The 18,657-nt window shown below is 42.0% G+C and overlaps 1 protein-coding gene across 1 annotated transcript; it reads left to right on the plus strand.

Moving 5' to 3' along the window:
* Positions 1-6,844: 6,844 nt before the first annotated feature.
* On the plus strand, positions 6,845-12,039 carry Ifit2 (interferon induced protein with tetratricopeptide repeats 2). Its single transcript, XM_029533006.1, has 2 exons — positions 6,845-7,498; positions 10,626-12,039. The coding sequence occupies exons 1-2, from the start codon at positions 7,389-7,391 to the stop codon at positions 11,995-11,997; spliced, it is 1,482 nt and encodes a 493-aa protein (XP_029388866.1). The 5' UTR covers positions 6,845-7,388; the 3' UTR covers positions 11,998-12,039.
* Positions 12,040-18,657: the final 6,618 nt, after the last annotated feature.

The following is an 18,657-nucleotide window of genomic DNA, read 5'->3' on the forward strand; positions in this document are numbered from 1 at the left end:
AAAGTGCTGGATTTTGATATCTGCTTAAAAGCCTGAGTTCAACCAGGGACCAGGCTGCCTGTCACAGCTTACCACCCCACACTCACACATGCACACATACGCACACACACACACACACACACACACACTTACACACAAAACCATGTATATGTACACACTAACATATACTCCTGCAGTGGGACAACTGCTATCCACAGAGTGTCTTCTTCAGGGAGGTTCTTACTCTTAAATCTTCTCTATTAGTTGTTTTGAGCTCAGGCAGAGGAACAGGGTTACTATTTCCTACTTAAAGCTGACTACATAGACTTTAATCTAGTGTAAAATTTGCCTGGCTAACAATGCCAAGACACAATGCCAAGATACAATGCTTGCATCAGTAACTGGAAACTGTTCCCGAGTCATGTTGAGATATCAAAAGACCAATCCGAGTTGGGCATGTTGGCTCACGCCTGTGATTCTGGCTCTCTAGTTGCTAAGGCAGGATTGTAAGTCTAATGTTTAACTTGTATTGTACAGTGAGTTCCTGACCAGCCTTGACTACAAAGCAGGACACGCACCACACCACACACATACACATCTGACATACACACCTTTGACTGAATATTTGATCTACACATTCCTAAGATTCAAATTTTTATGCCAAAACCTCCCACTCTGTCTTACCACCATGCCCTACAAGGTCTTCATTGTATACCCTCCAGGAATCCTCTTGTGAAAGTCTCTCATTTGTCACATACTTGATGCTACTGAGTTTTTAAAAAACATGTCACTACATCATTTTAAGTAGCATTAAAATATTATCTGTTCATTAGGTATTTCTTACATTATTGTATTATTATACAAAATATAATTATAAATTATAATTTCCACTTCGGTGTCATAACCTTATCGAATCTCATTCACTTAGTTAAGGATTATATTCCAAACTAAGTTACACTGGTGTCAAGCAGGCCCAAAGGAAACTCCAATTGTCTAAAATCCAAAAGGCAGTTCATGTATTAAGAAATGCGCACAGCCTAGACTATAGAAGGGTTTCTGGTGGTTAGATAGAAGACAAAATTGCTCAGAAACTTGTGAACCAATTCAATTCCTATCTGTCAAAAGGAGCCATTGCCCTTATCTCTGGCAGAAGGGCCATGTGGCTATCCTTGTCACCTATCTGACTACCAAAGCCCATGCTGGCCTCTGAGCTCTAGCAGTGTCACAAGGGCCTGCTATAGATTTCAAAGTCCATGCTAGCATCTTGACCTCTCTCACCTCTTCGTCTGCCTTAAACTCCTTCCTGCTTATGGACTTCCCTCAAGTCAGCTACTTATGCTTCTTATCACCTAGGTGTTCCTACTATTTTCTGCTCTCGTTTTTCTCGCTATCCTCATCTATCTATCTATCTATCTATCTATCTATCTATCTATCCATCCATCTATCATCTACCTGTTTATCATCCATCTGTCTATCATCTACCTGTCTGTCTATCATATATATATATATATATATATATATATATATATGTATATATATATATATACACATATAAAATCTATCTATATCTACCTACCTATGATATTTATTATCTATCGTCAATCTATCAATCTACCTATGATCCATCTGTCTTTCACCTGTCTGTCTATCATCTATCGATTATTTCTCTATTATTCATCTGTCTATCATCTATCTATCTATTATCCATATCTATCATATATCTATTATTTATCATCTATTATCTATCTATTATATATCAATCAATCTACCTATGATCCATCTGTCTTTCATCTACCTATCATATATCTATTCTATCTATCTATCTATCTATCTATCTACCTATGATCCATCTGTCTTTCATCTACCTATCATATATCTATTATACATTTATATATATATATATGTATATATATGTGTATATATATATATATATATATATATATATATATATATATATAATCTTACTGTCCACTTACTCCTGTCTCTTGTCTCTCTTACTGTGCTATATCTCACCATCTCCACTATTCGCTCCCATTCGCTCCCATTTTCCCATTTCCCTAATGCTAACCATAGGCAATCTAATTTTTTTGCTCTCCGGTCTAAATTCTTCAAGATTCTCTCTCTCTCTCTGTCTCTGTCTCTGTCTCTGTCTCTGTCTCTGTCTCTGTCTCTGTCTCTCTCTGTCTCTCTGTCTCTCTCTCTCTCTCTCTCTCTCTCTCTTTCCTTCTCTCTCTCTCCTACAGTAAAAACTTTAAGCATATCATGGAACTGTCACATCAGCAGTTTCTTTATTATACATCCTTGCATACAAGAGGAACTAAACAGTCAACGTGTGTGACTTTTCTGGAGAAAAGAGGGACATAATTCAGTCCATAATAGTCCCGTGAATTGGCTTGTTTCCTGGTATATTGTAGAACCCACGAAGTCAGAGACATTGTGAACTGATGAATTGCCAGTACATAGAAAGCAACTGCAAAGTACCTAGCACACTGTACTCATTTATTGACTATATGAATGGATAATGAATGAACGAATGAGTGAATGAATGAATGAATAAAACAAATACTCTTAGTGTTCTATCAAGAACAGGGGGAATTTCCCCAATATAAATTTTATTTCTAAGTTTCTCTTCTGCTTAGGGCTATATAGAAAAGTCTTTAGTTGCATCAAATTCCCAGTCAAAGACGGCCCAACTGCAATCTCAAATTTTACTGTTCCAGAGTTTCTTAGTAGGCTTGAGAAGGGGCTCAGTGTTTAAGAGTGCTTTCTTCCTGTAATTGCAGAGGATCAAAGTTTTGTTTCTAGCACCCACATTGGGAGTACAATCAATTATAATGTGATTCCAGGGGAACCAAGGCTTTTTTCTTTTTTTTCTGGCGTTCACTGGCACCCACACATACATACACATACTCAAAATATACATAATTATTTTAATCTCAAAAAAGAACTTCCTTAGTCTCCCTTTCTTTTATATTGGGATGCCGTGGACTAGATAACACATAATGTATAGAAACTTACTTCCTCATAGTTCCCGAGGCTGGAATGTAGGAGATGGAGGGTGTACATCCTTCAAGAGCATTCCTGGTGAGGAATCTCAAGGTGAAAGAGCAAAGAGGTTGAGAGAGAGAGACTGAGAGAGAGAGAGAGAGAGAGAGAGAGAGAGAGAGAGAGAGAGAGAAGCAACTACTGTACTAGCAGATCTGCTTCCATGAAAACAGTATTAACCCATTTCTTCTGGGTCATTGGCCTCTGTGCCTCAACACCCCACCTCCCACCAAGCACCCCTTCACTACAATGGCCTATGTGAATCAGGTTTCTAACATGAAACTTTAGGTGACACATTTAAACCACAACAAAAAGAAATGATGTTGAGTTTATTTCTGTGTTAGTTAAATTTCTATGGTTGTAACAAAATACCCAAGGCAACCATCTGCAGGGCCAAAGGTATGGGGGGGAAAGATGGGAGTGGGAGAGAACCCGCATCCCGCCAGAGTTCCGGTGCTCTGGGCAGGCGGATGTGGGAGGATTGACACAGGCTTTCCACATGGCCCTGGGTGGGCGTCTGGCTGTGGGAAGCCACTGACCCCACTCAGTGGGTGGTGGACAAGGGGTAGCCTAGGCACCAGGTTCCCAGCCTCTGGCATCCCACACTGGATACCGTAGAAGCGCTGAGATCAGAATGGGGCTCCGGGGTGGCACTGGGCTCTGGGGCCAAAGGGAGGAGAGGGCAGTGGGAGAGGGAGCACTGGATGGTTCCCACACAGGCAAGAGTCCTTGGTCAGGTCCATGGCTGGAGCACAGTATGGCCTTCCGGTGGGAGGTTAGACATGGCTCGTTAGAAGAAAGCCTATCCCATCGTTCAAGCACGGCAGGCCTTGATGATCAGAGACAGTCTATGGTTTTAGAGCTTTATTGTAGAAAGGCAGGGAGAAAGGAGAGAAGGTGGAAAGAGAGAGGCTGACCATGGCCACCTGGAGAGAGGGGGAAAGGGAAAAAGAGAGAAGGAGGGCTAGAGAGTAAGAAAGGTGAGGGCCTAAATAGAGTGAGGAGGGGCCGAGCAGCCCCTCTTATAGTGGGCTGAGCTATCTTACAGTTGCCAGGTAACTGTAGGGAGGAGCACTACCTGGCTATAGTCAGGTAACTGTGGGGGTGGAGTCTAGCCAGAATGCCAGAAGCTTAGGACATTGTCTGCATGGCTGATAGTCACAGAATTATGGAGTTGGGGGCTCTGTGGTGTCATGTACCTGATTCTGGGACCGTGGCTCACCTTTCCATCCCTTATAGAGTTTTCTACTGGGTCACCGGAACAAGCCCCATTCAACCAAAATAGGCTGCCTATCACATTCTCACAACCATCTTAAAGGGAGAAAAGATTTACTTTGGCTCCCGGTATTAAAGATGGTAACTCTTTATAGCAAACATATTACAGTGGAGAAAACGGGGCAGAGGAAGCCCTTGTCACGTGATGACCAAGAAGTAAATAATGAGATCTGAAGAGTCTAATTATCCCCAAAACCCCCTTTAAAGGCATGCCATCGATGACCTAACTTCTTTCCATTGGCCTCATTAGCACCATCATCTGGCAACCAAGTCTTTGAGACACGGCCCTGAAGTGGAAACGTCCAAACTTTTCTTTGGAAAGTTGGTTGGATGGTGTTTTGCTGAGGTAGAAATGTGAAGGAAAGACATTTCACCACAGTGGACACAGGTGTGAAAGGCTAAGGCAGACATGTGGAGGACACTGAAGCACATACAGGAGAGAGGATGTTCTGCTAAAGCACACGGAAGGACATGTGGTGAAGGATTCTTTGCTAACAACACCCGTGTATTGCTTTACCTTACTTTGTGTAGTTGAGCTCCACTTGTCAAAATTCTGTGGACTCGGGCTGACTGAATGTACATGCTGAGGTACATGGAGGACACATGATGTTTGGAGGGTATAAATAGGACTCCACAGAGTGACAGAGCTTCTCCTGGAATTCCTCCTAGTCCCTCCTGATGACTTGACCCAAGACTGAGGCCTGGCTGTCTCTGCTATGTCACTGCTGTTGCTCTCTGGACTCTACTGAACAGTACTGCTGATGTATCTGTGAAGTGTTTGGGAGTCCATTGAGCTGCCACTGCTGACCTATAAGCTAAACTGCCAATTTCCAGAGAACACAGATGTGAGTTGCTCCAAAGAACCTTTATAAACAGGTCTGCTTCCCCTGTATCCTTTCTTTCCCACTACCTCTGGTGGGTGGTGGGCTACAAGGAAGGTTAAAACATTTAAGAACTGTCATTAAAAATAGGATTTGAGGGGGCTGGTGAGATGGCTCAGCGGTTAAGAGCACTGACTGCTCTTCCGAAGATCCTGAGTTCAAATCCCAGCAACCACATGGTGGCTCACAACCATCCATAAGAAAAATATGATGCCCTCTTCTGGAGTGTCTGAAGACAGCTACAGTGTAAACACATATAATAAATAAATAAATAAATAAATAAATAAAATCTTTAAAAAAAAAAGTGCCACAAGGCTCGTGTTTTCCGCTGAAATAAAGTCAACTTTAAAAAAAAAATACGATATGAAAAAAATTAAAGTTCCTTGGCTCCTTTGGAAGAGAATTTATACACTCACATTTGTATGACAAATGCTTTTCCCACTGAGCATCTTCCCAGTCCCTATTTTAGCATTTTTATACACATAAATACATTTTAATAAATATATTTAAATCAAATACAAAAACTTGCAAACAGAATCAAAACTTGGTGTTATTGACTGAATTAAAACAGTTTCTAACTGTGATCAGTGTAACTAATATAACCTACTAAAATTAAATGAGTTAAACTATGAATGTGCTTCTACCATAGTCAGAAAAGCCCACAATTACTAAGAAAACTAAGTAAAGTACCTCAGCATGCTCAGATGATCTGGAGACCACTGTTCTATATCATGTCCTTATGTTAAAGGCGTCAGGAATTGGGTTATTGCCTTCTGACTTTTGGATCTGTATGTTCCATAATTCTTTTGTCTTCAAGAATATTATACTGGTCAGAGGTTTCCAAAGAGTTTGCAATATGGGATGTATTAATTAGGATGCCTTGTATCGCCAGAGATTGTATAGTCCCACAAGGTCCATCTGTTAGAGAGGCCAGGAAACCAGTGGCTGTTCAGGCCAAGTAGCTCGATGCCTGAGAACCGGAAGGATCAATGGCGGCATCCCATTCTAGGGCTGAGGCCTAGAAAGCCCCCTGGTCGGAGTTAGTGTTCAAAGGTTGAAGAACGGGAGTTCCATGTTCATGGGTGAGGGCAGCATTATGCAGCTAGTATAGGCACTCATGCTAGCTCCCCCTTCTGCCGTGTTTCAGTTTCATCTTAATGCACAGTACTGCTTACATCGAGATTAGGCCTTCTCTGGATTTTTGTTTTGTTTTGTTTTGTTTTTGTTTTTGCCTTCACATTTCCCAGTGTTTCTGGAAACATTTGCCCAGACACAGGCTGTGTGTCTTACTAAGCCAAGCAGACTGCCAAGATTAGCCAACACAGGCATAAATAAGGAAAGGGCAAGGCTTACGATGGCAGCTGCTGCACATCTGGATATGCACGTGGTAACTAATAAGCTGCCCCACATGTGCATCCCAAGGGAGCCAGGAATGTCTAGAGTGCCTTAAGTGTTCAGAGTTATTTGCCTCCGACCGTTAGTATTTATGACAGGTCACGGAGGATCAGAGAATTTCGGGCTCTGGAAAAAGCAAACATCCACAGTTTGCACCTTTGGTCTCTGGTTAATGATTTTGGTTACTGATTAAACTCTTTACTAAGTTTCAAGCATAATTCTAGAACAGCTCCTTCTGGACTCACTTAATCCTCCTCCCATCACCATGATCAGGCAGCAGTGCTGTTCTCAGCTCAAAACAGGAAACACTAAAGTTGGGGCAGAGAGTAATCTCCCCTTAGAGAGCATCATAGAAATGCAGATAGATAAACCCTAGAGCTCCAGCTTGGAGCTCTGAGTCCATTCTTTCAACATCTGCATTTGGAGTCATGCAGTGTGCACTTAGCCTTGAAGAAAAGGAGCTCCAGTTGAGCAGGGGGTAAAACAGACACAAACAGACCCCTGCACTGGGAAACAGAAACTTTTCCTTCCCTGGATCTGGAGGAGGATGAAAGTGAGAATGAGCTATGTTGGTCATGATGAGGCAGAATTCGGTGTGTGTGTGTGTGTGTGTGTGTGTGTGTGTGTGTGTGTGTAAAGGTTCCCTTCTCCACATAGCAGATCAAAGACATCAGCCTGATCTTGAGAGGTTTGGCTCTTCTTCACCTTTTTGTCCATAAAAAGTGACATCAGTGTTACTTTCTGGTTTCAATTTCTATTCTTTGGGGTCATGTGTTGCACAAAGACAGGAAAAGAAACCAGCTGCTCCTTTATATGGAGCTGGAGCACTTCATAGGAAGGCAGAGGGAGAGGTTGCCTGGAGAGTGGCTGCAGCCCTGCTCTGAGCGCCTTGACACAGCCGGCAGTTACACAGCAGTCATGAGGTAAGTCTTTACTTTTTTCTGGTGATGTGGGAATTGTAGTCAACCTTGATGACACATGCAAATCCTGAACAGCCACAGTCCCAAGAGAGGCCAGGCCTCTGTTTGTGTTGTGTGTTACCTTTTTATACCTCTGTCTCTATGCCTGTAAATAAGTCAAAAAGCTGCTCTGTTGTTTCCTCCTGAGTGCCCAGGTCTGCTGTTCACCTGGCCACTGAGAGCTGAGGTCAGAAAGAGTTAATCTGATCTAGCAAGGGCTTCTTGTAAAGATGTGTCAGGGGAAAATGCTCTTGGCAATTCTCTCTCTCTCTCTCTCTCTCTCTCTCTCTCTCTCTCTCTCTCTCTCTCTCTCTCTCTGCAAGAATAAATTGAGAGTATCTAATAAGAGTATTACTTAAAAGAAGTATTCCCTTTTCAGATTTCTTTATTGTTAAAGTTTTATTTAGACTACTAACCCTGCTAATCTGATTTTTACATGTAATTGCCAAATTAATCTCAGAATTCCAATAATTAATCTCAGAATTCCAATAGTGTTGCTAACTAAACAGAGCACAGGAAGAAACTAGCTCATATAATGTGGTTAGGAGATACCTGGAGGGTCCGTGCTAAGTGCCTGAGAAGTTATTGAAGAATAAAAATTTAAAAGGCATGACCTCTACATTCAAGGGCCTTGGTCCCCGGCAGGTGACCGCACCCGGAACCTACTTATAAAAGCAATTCTTAAAGTCCCAACACCCCTGTGGAATGTCACCACCCTAACCACAATGTCACAAAGCCCTGGGTGTGTTGCCTAGTNTTACACATGACTAGCATATGACCTAACTGTGTGGNCAGTNTATGGTTTTAGAATTCCCCTTTTTCCCTCCCCTTTGCTCCCCCTGGTTTGTGGTTTTCTCCTTTATAAGCTCTGTAAAAATTCAGGTCGGGGTCGAACTCCTCTACCCCTGCGTGACGTATGAGTTTCGACCCCAGCATGCTGGCCTGAGCTCAATAAAGCGTCCTCCTGTGATTACAGCAAGTCGGTCTCTGGGTGCGCGTCATTTCCGAGACTGGAGCCGGGGGCTCCCTTCGGGGGTCTTTTATTGTGTCATACACCAGATCTGGTATAAAGGGAGTTTATTTGAGGGAAAGGAGGGGAGAACCTGGAGAAGGTGTAGAGGCAGACAGACAGAAGCAGAGCCATGAGGGCAGGGAAAGGGGGACAGAGGGAGAGAGGAAGGGAGAGAGAGGAAAGGGGGGGGAACATGTGGGAACAGAGAATGATGGAGTGGCAGAAGCGATCCTTTTATACTCAGCTCACACACCTGGTGGCAGCATATGATAGCAGAAGCCATTGCTAGGTCCCTGGAAGCCTAGTGGAATTAATTGCCTGTAAATGAATAACTGCTTCTCAGGTCTGTTTTCTGTGTAGTGACCCTAACTCTGGCCCAACCAAAGCATTGATGGCTGCAAGGTGTAACATCAACATTTAAATATAGGGGTTGAGTATAGTCAATACAGTTCAAACGTAATCCCTCTCACTTGGTCTGGCTTTCCGGTTATCAGCCTTACAAGTCAGAAACTGTTGTACTAGAATCCACAGCTGACCTTACACAGCATGGAGAGGATATGTGAGACTCCACAAGGTTCCAGAGGCTTCTGTGCTGCCTTGTTTTCTGCTTATTTGTCTATCTAGTTACGGATAAGACAGAAGGGAATCTTACAGGATGGAAAAAATCTTTAAGGGTCGCGGGGTACCTGAAAAAAAGTTCTCCCCCTAAAGGAAAGGAGCTAGATGCCTAGAAGCCTCCCCTCTAGATATACTTCCTATCCCAGGTATAAAATATAAACCTAAGAGAGTAGAATAAAGTTACAAGGGAAATTAAAAGAAAAATGTAAAAGTATTATTACATTACCTATGTACTAATGAGCACATGTGAGAAATCTAAGAAGTACAAACGGAGGTGGGGTATGGAGACTACATTGCATCCAGAAATAAAAGTCACTGGCTTTGCTAACATATATAATACAATTAATAGGTGAAATAGTCCAAAGATGATAAAATGAGCAAAATAAAAAAAAAATCAAGAATCATTAAAAATAAGACACAAGCAATTAGAATGAGCAGATACCCAAAAGTACTTTAATCTTACTACTCATCCATGATTTCTTTGCAAAAAAAATTTTTTTCTCACAAAAGCAAGGAAATGGTATCAGCCTAGATGTTCATCAACTGATGAATGAATTATAAATGTGTGGTGCATACAATGGAATTTTATTCAGCCATTAAGGATAAAAAAAAAAATTAGCCTCTCCAGGGATGATCTATCTAATTGGTTACTCAACAAAATGATCAGCCCTAAAACCAAATGCACCCAAAAGGTGAAGTTAGCAGATTATATTTACAGGTTTGTGCACATACAAACATTACTCAAAAAAAAAAAAAAGGCTATTAACTTGAGAGTGAGGAAGAATAGGAGGGGTTGGAAGGGGAGACAAATGAGGAGCTGGAGGGGAAAAAGGAAAGAGAATTATATTTTAATTAAAATGCATTTTTAAAATGAAAAAAATGAAATTATGCAATTTGCAGTAAAATGGATGGAACTAGAAAAATATATTAAGTAAGAAAATTAGACTCAGAAAAACAAACATTGCATGTTCTCTCTCAAATGTAAATCTTAGCTTTGCTTATACGTATTTGTGCGAATATTTGTAAGATGTCATGAAAGTAGAAATGGGATCAGGAGTAGACAGAAAAGAGGCATTAAGAGAGAGGGGAAAAGGAGGGGACTAGAGCGTGTGTAACATAAAATGAAAGTGGGAATACTGGATGTGCGAGGTCAGGGGAGCCCAAAGACCCTCCAAAGCAAAGAGAAGAGCTAGCTCACAGAAGCAGTCTTGCAAGGAAACCCAACCTCCACCTAGGGCTGACTCTCCACCTTCTGCCGATCCTACTGCCTATAATGAGCAAACCCTCACTTCCCCCGTGCAGTATTTCAGACACGCCAGACACCTAAAGAAAGAGAAGGAGACCATGTTCTTCGGTCATTTAGAGGGAGAAGAATATTCCCGGTGATCTCACTCCTTGCCAGGTGAGCAGGTGATGTATCCCAAGATTGACTGTCTTTCTTTCTTTCTGTCTGTCTCACAGTACAGCCAGTAAGGAGTCATTGGAGAGCAGTCTGCGACAGCTAAAATGCCATTTCACCTGGAACCTGATAGCAGAAGATGAGTCCTTGGATGAGTTTGAGGACAGGGTGTTTAACAAGGATGAGTTTCAGAACAGTGAGTTTAAAGCCACCATGTGCAACATACTGGCCTATGTAAAGCACTGCAGAGGTCTAAATGAGGCGGCACTGCAGTGCTTAGGGGAAGCCGAGGACTTCATCCAGCAACAGCATCCCGACCGAGTAGAAATCAGAAGTCTGGTCACCTGGGGAAACTACGCTTGGGTCTACTATCACATGGGCCAGTTCTCAAAAGCTCAGGCTTATCTGGATAAAGTGAAACAGGTCTGCAAGAAGTTTTCCAGTCCCTACCGGATTGAGAATCCCGCTCTGGACTGTGAGGAGGGGTGGGCCCGATTAAAATGTACCAAGAACCAAAACGAGAGAGTGAAGGTGTGTTTCCAGAAGGCTCTGGAAAAGGACCCGAAGAACCCAGAATTCACCTCTGGATGGGCCATTGCGAACTACCGCCTGGATGACTGGCCAGCAAAGAATGACTACATTGACTCTCTGAAGCAAGCCATTAATCTGTCTCCTGAAAACACTTATGTTAAAGTCCTCTTGGCGCTGAAGCTTGACGAGGTGCATAAAACCCAAGCAAAGGCGCTGGTTGAAGAAGCCTTAAAGAAAAACCCAAGTGCAATGGATACACTGCTCAGTGCAGCCAGGTTTTATTACAAGGTATATGACGTAGACAGAGCTATACAGTTGCTTAGAAAGGCTTTGGAATCCCTGCCAAACAACGCTTATGTGCATTACCATATTGGGTGCTGTTATAGGTCAAAAGTCCATCAAATGTTGAACAGAAGGGAAATGGCATTTAATGGGGATAGGAAGAAGTTACAGGAACTAATACAACTAGCACTGAATCACTTACAGAAAGCAGAGGAAATGAAGGAGATGCTCGAACACTCCTGTAGTTTCCTTGCTGATCTTTATACCATAGCAAAGCAGTATGAAGAAGCCGATCACTACTTCCAGAAAGAATTGAGCAAGGACCTCCCTCCTGGCCCTAAACAGTTACTCCACCTTCGGTATGGCAACTTTCAGTTTTTTCAAATGAAGCGTGAAGACAAGGCTATCTACCATTTTATGGAGGGTGTGAAAATAAAGAGGAAAACAAAGCCAAAAGAAAAGATGAGAGAGAAACTTCGAAGAATTGCCCTAAGGCGGCTTCATGAAGATGAATCTGATTCTGAGGCCTTGCACATCTTGGCATTTCTTCAGGAGGATGAAAATGGTCAGCAAGCTGATAAAGACTCTGAGAGGGCCGGGCGTGGTGGCGCATGCCTTTAATCCCAGCACTCGGGAGGCAGAGGCAGGCAGATTTCTGAGTTCGAGGCCAGCCTGGTCTACAAAGTGAGTTCCAGGACAGCCAGGGCTATACAGAGAGAAACTCTGTCTCGAAAAACAAACAAACAAAAAAGACTCAGAGGGAAGTGGACTCTGCAAACCAGGTCCCTTCAGCATCCTTGGATGAAGCAGGTGCTGAATACTAGTGATGTGGTACCCGGCTTACTGCTGGAAGGAAAAGAAAACCCTTACCAGGCTACCATTCAAAATACTTAACCATTTCCTGGACCAAGCACGGGCTATTATATTGACTATAGCATTTGTCAGGAACTTGGGGAATCCTGCTACCAGATTCTAGCACTTGAGTTGCTGGATTGTGGGGTGGTCCGAGAGAGGGACCAGATGAGGGGATACATACAGGATCTTGGCAAACAGCCTAGAGCTCTTTCTATTTTTTTTTTTTTTAAATAGTTTCCACAGTAGCAATTCTTTAATCACACCCCCCAGTGGAGACTTGTCTTGGGTTTGTTTCCGTAGTTGTGTAAAGCAGCCAAATTCCTCACACGGGTGAGCGTTCCACCCCTGAATTATTTTAGGCATTGCACAGCCTTGTTCTTCATAGATAATAGTCTCCATCAGAAAGTTGAGGAGCCAGGGACTGTGGCTCAGGACTGTAATCCTAGCTTTGGAAACTGAGACAGGGGGATTACAGTGAACTTGAGGTCAGCCTGAGCATGACCTGGAAGGGGTGGTGGGAGGTGAGAATTATACATGTAAATATTTAATGATTACGGACATTGCCTTGTTAGTTTGGGTGAGTATATGTCTATATATAAAAACGCAGAAGGTAGTGATTTTGCTTTATTGAATAACTTTAAGACTTACCAAATAATGTTCAATATTAATTGAGCTCAAAATAGAAGTTCAAAAGTGAGTCCCAAGTCTAAAAACAAACAACAAAAGCTATGGGACCAAGTCATACCTCCAACTTACCAGCCAGTTCTCAATCTACGGTGTCCCACACACATGAGTTTAACTCTTCCATTAGCTCAGATGGCAGCAGGATTCGAAAAACTGAGAACAGGGTAAATCAGAAGGCTCATATCTTTGCAAACCAGTAGACTTGGGCAGCCACACCAGACTTCCGGGAGTAGCATGGGAAGGTGTCTCTCTACTCTGCCCTCCTAGGACTATGAAGTTGTATGAAAACAAGGGGGATTCTGTCTACCACCATGACAATTCATATAAACATTTATTTCAAGAGTGTGGAAACCTCAGGGGGGACAAAGGGATTGCTGATTTATACTGGATGATTATAAACTCATGAGGAAAAAGTTTATAGTCGCTGTTAGGAAGATTTCCCTGTCAAATGAATAGTTTATTCAGAAATGCTATAATCAGATGCGGGGAAGGCAGCTGCCTGGAAGGAAAAATTGGACTGATGCTTGGGTCAAGGGATTTAGAAAATGTCATGGGTACTGGGGTTGAGTTGTTTTATTCCATGTGAAATGTGTCACGCTAAGGGATATAAATAATTCTTATAACTCTGAAAAACCCTACAGAAACACCACAAACTTGATAATTGCCATTTCCTAGGTAGATCTTGAAGGGCCTAAATGTTAAGGTTGGTGTGAATTGACAGAGTCAAGTGGCCCAGTATGAGACTGTCAGCCACACACTGGGATACAAAAATGTTTCTCTACTGGGCTCAGCTTGTCTTTATGTATATATGAACAGTTTATTAGCAATTAAAACATCTATGATTCATAGATTGTTAAAACTGAACATTCTAACAGCTGTAGCCGTGCTTCATAATATGAAAATGAAAAATGAAAATTTTCGGTATGCATTAAGTCCATCGATATTCACCATTTGAATTTCTGGAAAAATAATAAACTTTGTTTGTAAATAACACATGATGTAACATTCAGCTATGCTCTGGTTCACCTGAACTTTACTGTACCTTCGTTTTTTTAGACTCAAGGACTGATAATAAAGAGTAGCATTACCTATCTGTTCTTTTTATATTAGATGTCTGACATCATGCCTCTGGAGCACAGGGACACATTCTATCTTGACTTTAGTCCTAGTTTGCTTTCCTGTTGCTCTGATGAAACACAGACCAACGCAACTTGAGAAGTAAAGGGTTTATTTCATTTACAGGTTACAGTCCATTGTTGAGGGAAACCAAGGCAGGAATTCCAGGAAGGAACCAATCTGAGACCACAGAAGGATTTTAGGGCATAGCTTGACCACATCATTCGGAGAAGGGCATTTCCCTCCCTAAGAATAGATGAGGATGTAACAATTTTATGAAAGGGACATGAAAACATCTCCAGGTGACATTTTTTTCAAGAAGGGAATCCGGAGTGCCAGCAAAAGGGAAACAGAAATGACTTCACTCTTCCTCAATTTCTGGAGAATAATTAGGTCACATGATGGTGCCAGATGTTTTTCTGAAGTAAAACAGCATAGTTGTGCTTTTTATAACCTTGAACATGCTGGCCTGTGAATAAGGCCTCCGGTCAGTGATTAAATGCGAACCTGTATCTCTGTTAACAAAGTAGCTGGATCAATATAAATGAGCCAGTGTGTGCAGTTGGCACTGTGTGCTCTCCTGCTGTGAGTCCCTTGGTCTCCCATTTCGCTACTTTGGCATCAATCAGGAAACCTGATATGGTCACATCTCTCATGTATTCTCCAAAAGTGGTAAGTTCCCAGACCGCTCCCCTATGTGCTAACAAACAAGCCTGTCAAAATCATGTGTCCTTAGCTGTTTCTCTTGATCCAAACACTACACATCAACACTGTGTATGTGTTGTATGCCTATCAAGTCCCTGCCTGGGGTTGGCATTCTATAAGTACCGGTCCCAGCCAGAGTTATTCTCAGGAGGGTCTGTATGAGTAAAGAAGAGAGGAGAATTTCTCTCATCTCCAGCTTGCTTTCAAATAGGAACTTTTCTCAGTAAAAAGTCCTCCAGTGTCCCTGAACAGCAGGCCGAGTCATGATTGCTGTCATATCCCCCCTGCACCTCACCCATCCCCCTGTCAGGTTTTCCCTTACTGTAACAAATACCTGAGAGAAATTATGAGAAGAGGGAGGGTTTATTTGGCTGATGGGCTCAGAAGTTAGAACCATGATTGGCTGGTCCTGTATTCTCTGGGCTTGTGGCAGCACTGAAGCACGCTGAGGGCAGTACTCAGGTCATGGAAGCCAGGAAGACAAGAATGGGGCAAGAAATGACTTGAGACAAGCATCATCTCCAAGTGGAATTCAGTGACCTACTTCATTCCCAGTTACCATCACTTTCCAGTGAAGCCATCAAATTAAGAACTTATCAGCAGGCTGAACTCTCAGAACCCCCCATACCTAATTACCTCTGAATGATTAAATCCACCAGCTTTGGTTCCAGCCTTCAATGTAGGAACCTTTGGGGAACACACCATATAAAAACCAGACCACTCCATGCCAGTAGACTCGTACTATTTCACCCAGTAAGGGACGAAGCCTTGCAAGTGTTACAGTCCCACTGAGACTATTTTTTCAGCATCCCTCCAATATGCACCATTAGCCCCAGACACCAACCTGGGAGTGATGGTTCCAACCAAAGTCTACATCGTCTTGGCTCTCGTTTCCAAAACACTGCCCCCATTTCCTATTTCAAGGAAGGGACATGGACTTAACAAATAAGCAAATTTCCTTATGATCTAGAGTGTGGCTGCCTAGTTGAAGAGAATTGCACATTTTCAGGGGAGACTACAGAGGAAATCTGACTGAGACCCTTAGATAAACCTAAGTGAAACAGGTAGCAGGCTCTCTCAGCTGTACACAGCATCTCCCTCAAGCTACCTAGTGTAAGGACTTGACATTGGAGATTAGAATGAGGTTTGTGAAAACAAATGCCAAATAGTTCTCTCCCTTCCTTCTTCAGGAAGCTCTGGGTCAATTTAGCAAAGGACAATATGGAACAAGTGAATGAATCATGGCAACCCCAAGGCCTCTATGATGCTCTCCTCTATAATTTAATAATAATAATAAAGAGCATACCTGAGTTTGTGTCATTTCCGAATTGGATGAATCTTTTTAACAGAAATTCCATTCCACCCCAAGGCTGCAAATTCCTGAGATCCTCGCAGTGCTGGATCTGCTGCATGGAGCTCTCAACTATTTGCACAGATGATCATCTAATCAGCAGCCCTTGGAAAGCCTCTCTGCTTCCCGTTTCCAGTCTCTGTCTTTAGATTAAGTTTAGTAGGCTGAAGGGATGATTACAAAGTTAGGAGAGTTTCCTGTTCTTCTAATTCAGCTCCTAGCACGCATAGCAGGTGGCTCACAACTACTTGCTAGTCCAGCTCCACGGACTTTGATGGACTTCCTGGCCTCTGGGAATACCCATACACTTGTGGACACACACACACACAAAGGAAAAGACAAGCACATGCATGATGGAAAACACGGTGTGCACACACACACACACACACACACACACACACAGGAATACTACCACATCTTTATAACTGAGTACAAATTACTATTTCTATAAAAGATTTTATTTTGATATATATTTATGTAGTGTGTGTACACACAAAAAAAAGAAAAGACACGCACATGCGTGATGGAAAACACAGTGCACACACACACACAGGAATACTACCACATCTTTATAACTGAGTACAAATTACTATTTCTATAAAAGATTTTATTTTGATATATATTTATGCAGTGTGTGTGTGTGTGTGTGTGTGTGTGCTTGAATATTCCTTTGTGTATGAACACATGTCTATATGCTTGTACATATGTATTACATTCACACTGTATTTCCTTTATACATTCATACATTGATGGACATTTAATTTTGTGCTGTAATCTGACTATTTTGAATAATGTTACAATGAACATGAGAGCACAGATAGCTAACTCTTCAACATGGCTCTTTAACTTCCTTTGGCTAAGATGATGTCCCACAAGCCAGTGCCAGGAGGCTATAGCTTTGGGCCTGTTATCATAAAGAGTATCTAGAGGGAATTTGGTTCCTGACTTCATGCTGATTTCTTGTCATAGAGTGCCAATGGGGCAGTTAACAAATAAACTCTTTTCCTTTGTTAATATTTAGCTCAGAAAACAGTACCAAGGGGTGGGGATGCAACACCTTCAGATGCTTGATTTTGAGCAAGATAAATCTTTGCTCAACCTTGCTACTGCATTTATCTCAATAAGACAAGCAATTTGCTGTCTTCTTCAACTGAGCAAAACTATTTCTGAAGCCAGGTCAAGTGTTTAAAATGCTGTTTATAGTTTAATGTTCAAGAGATGCACCTGCGGGCTGGAGAGATGGCTCAACAGTTAAGAGCACTGGCTGCTCTTCCAGAGGTCCTGAGTTCAATTCCAAGCAACCACATAGTAGCTCACAACCATCTGTAATGCGAACTGATGCCCTTTTCTGGTGTGTCTGAAGATAGCTACAGTGTACACATATAAATAAAATTAGTAAATTATTATTTTTTAAAAAAGAGAGATACACCTTCTTTACCAAAATTAAAACATTGTGGAAGTGCCAAACTATGATTATGTATTCTGTGACTCGTCTTCTCTTAAACATATGGAAGTGTGTAATGGGGAATTACAAGCATATCCAGCTAAAAGAGGACCAAGAAGATGCCCAACCTGAGGTAATATTCTCAGAAGAGCATCGTTCTCACAGATACCTTTGCTTTTAAATGTTTCTATTCTTTTGAAGTGAATGTTTCACTTTTACACATTTTTTTGAAAGGAGAAATTTTAACTTTATTACAATAAGTTTAGTTTATTCTAATAATGGGAAAATTATTAATGATGACTAATAATAATAATTGCTACTAATACAGGACAGAATCAAATGTGATCCTGAGCCAAGAACTAGACTAAAGCAAGAATCAAGAATATGCAGAACTCATCTTACTATGGTAGAAAATAACTGTTACGTTAGATTCTAGGTCGGGTTGGAGAGATGTCTAATCAGGCAAGAGGACCTGGGTCTAGATTCCACCACCCAAGCTGAGCGGCTCAACCACCTGTAATTCCAGATTAAGGGGAGATTATGCCCTTTTTTGTTCTCTCTGCACAAGTACACACACACAATCACACACACATACACACACGGGGGCGGAGGGCAAACATGCATGCACACACACATGTATACACACACAAAGAAGAGAGTGAAAGCAAAAGAGAGAGAAAAAGAGAGAGAAAAATCAATTGATATATCAGTCAATCAATCAACCTACCAAACAACAACCCAGTCAACCACAGCCCCCTATAGTCTTCAAAGAGGAAAGAAACCTATCAGTGTGCTTTTGCCTGACTTAACCACTTCTGTTACTCAGAGATTTTCTGCNCTGCTAAAGCAACATCTCTTATATCAAGACATTTACAATGCCCAAGTGTCCAGCCCACAGTTTTCTATCCATCAGAGTAAAGAAGCATAAGGATGCAGCCCATCCTCCTTGGGCCTGTATGTTAGTATTTCAAGTCCCAATGGACCAAAATCAGGCATTTGGCTCTGAAACACAGAAGACGATGATACCTATGAATATTTTATCCTTTCTATGACTTTGCTACCTGAAGCCTTCCAAAGCGTAGGCTTAAGGCAAAGGCAGTGGGTCTAACAGGTGTGTGCTTACCTC

Source organism: Mus pahari, chromosome 1 (genome assembly GCF_900095145.1).
Source record: "Mus pahari chromosome 1, PAHARI_EIJ_v1.1, whole genome shotgun sequence".
Taxonomy (NCBI): Eukaryota; Metazoa; Chordata; class Mammalia; order Rodentia; family Muridae; genus Mus; species Mus pahari.

Coding starts and splice junctions, on each gene's coding strand:
- Ifit2 (XM_029533006.1), top strand. CDS start 7,389: ATGGAGCTGGAGCACTTCATAGGAAGGCAGAGGGAGAGGTTGCCTGGA. Junction 7,499..10,625: donor AGTTACACAGCAGTCATGAG/GTAAGTCTTTAC, acceptor TCTGTCTCACAG/TACAGCCAGTAAGGAGTCAT.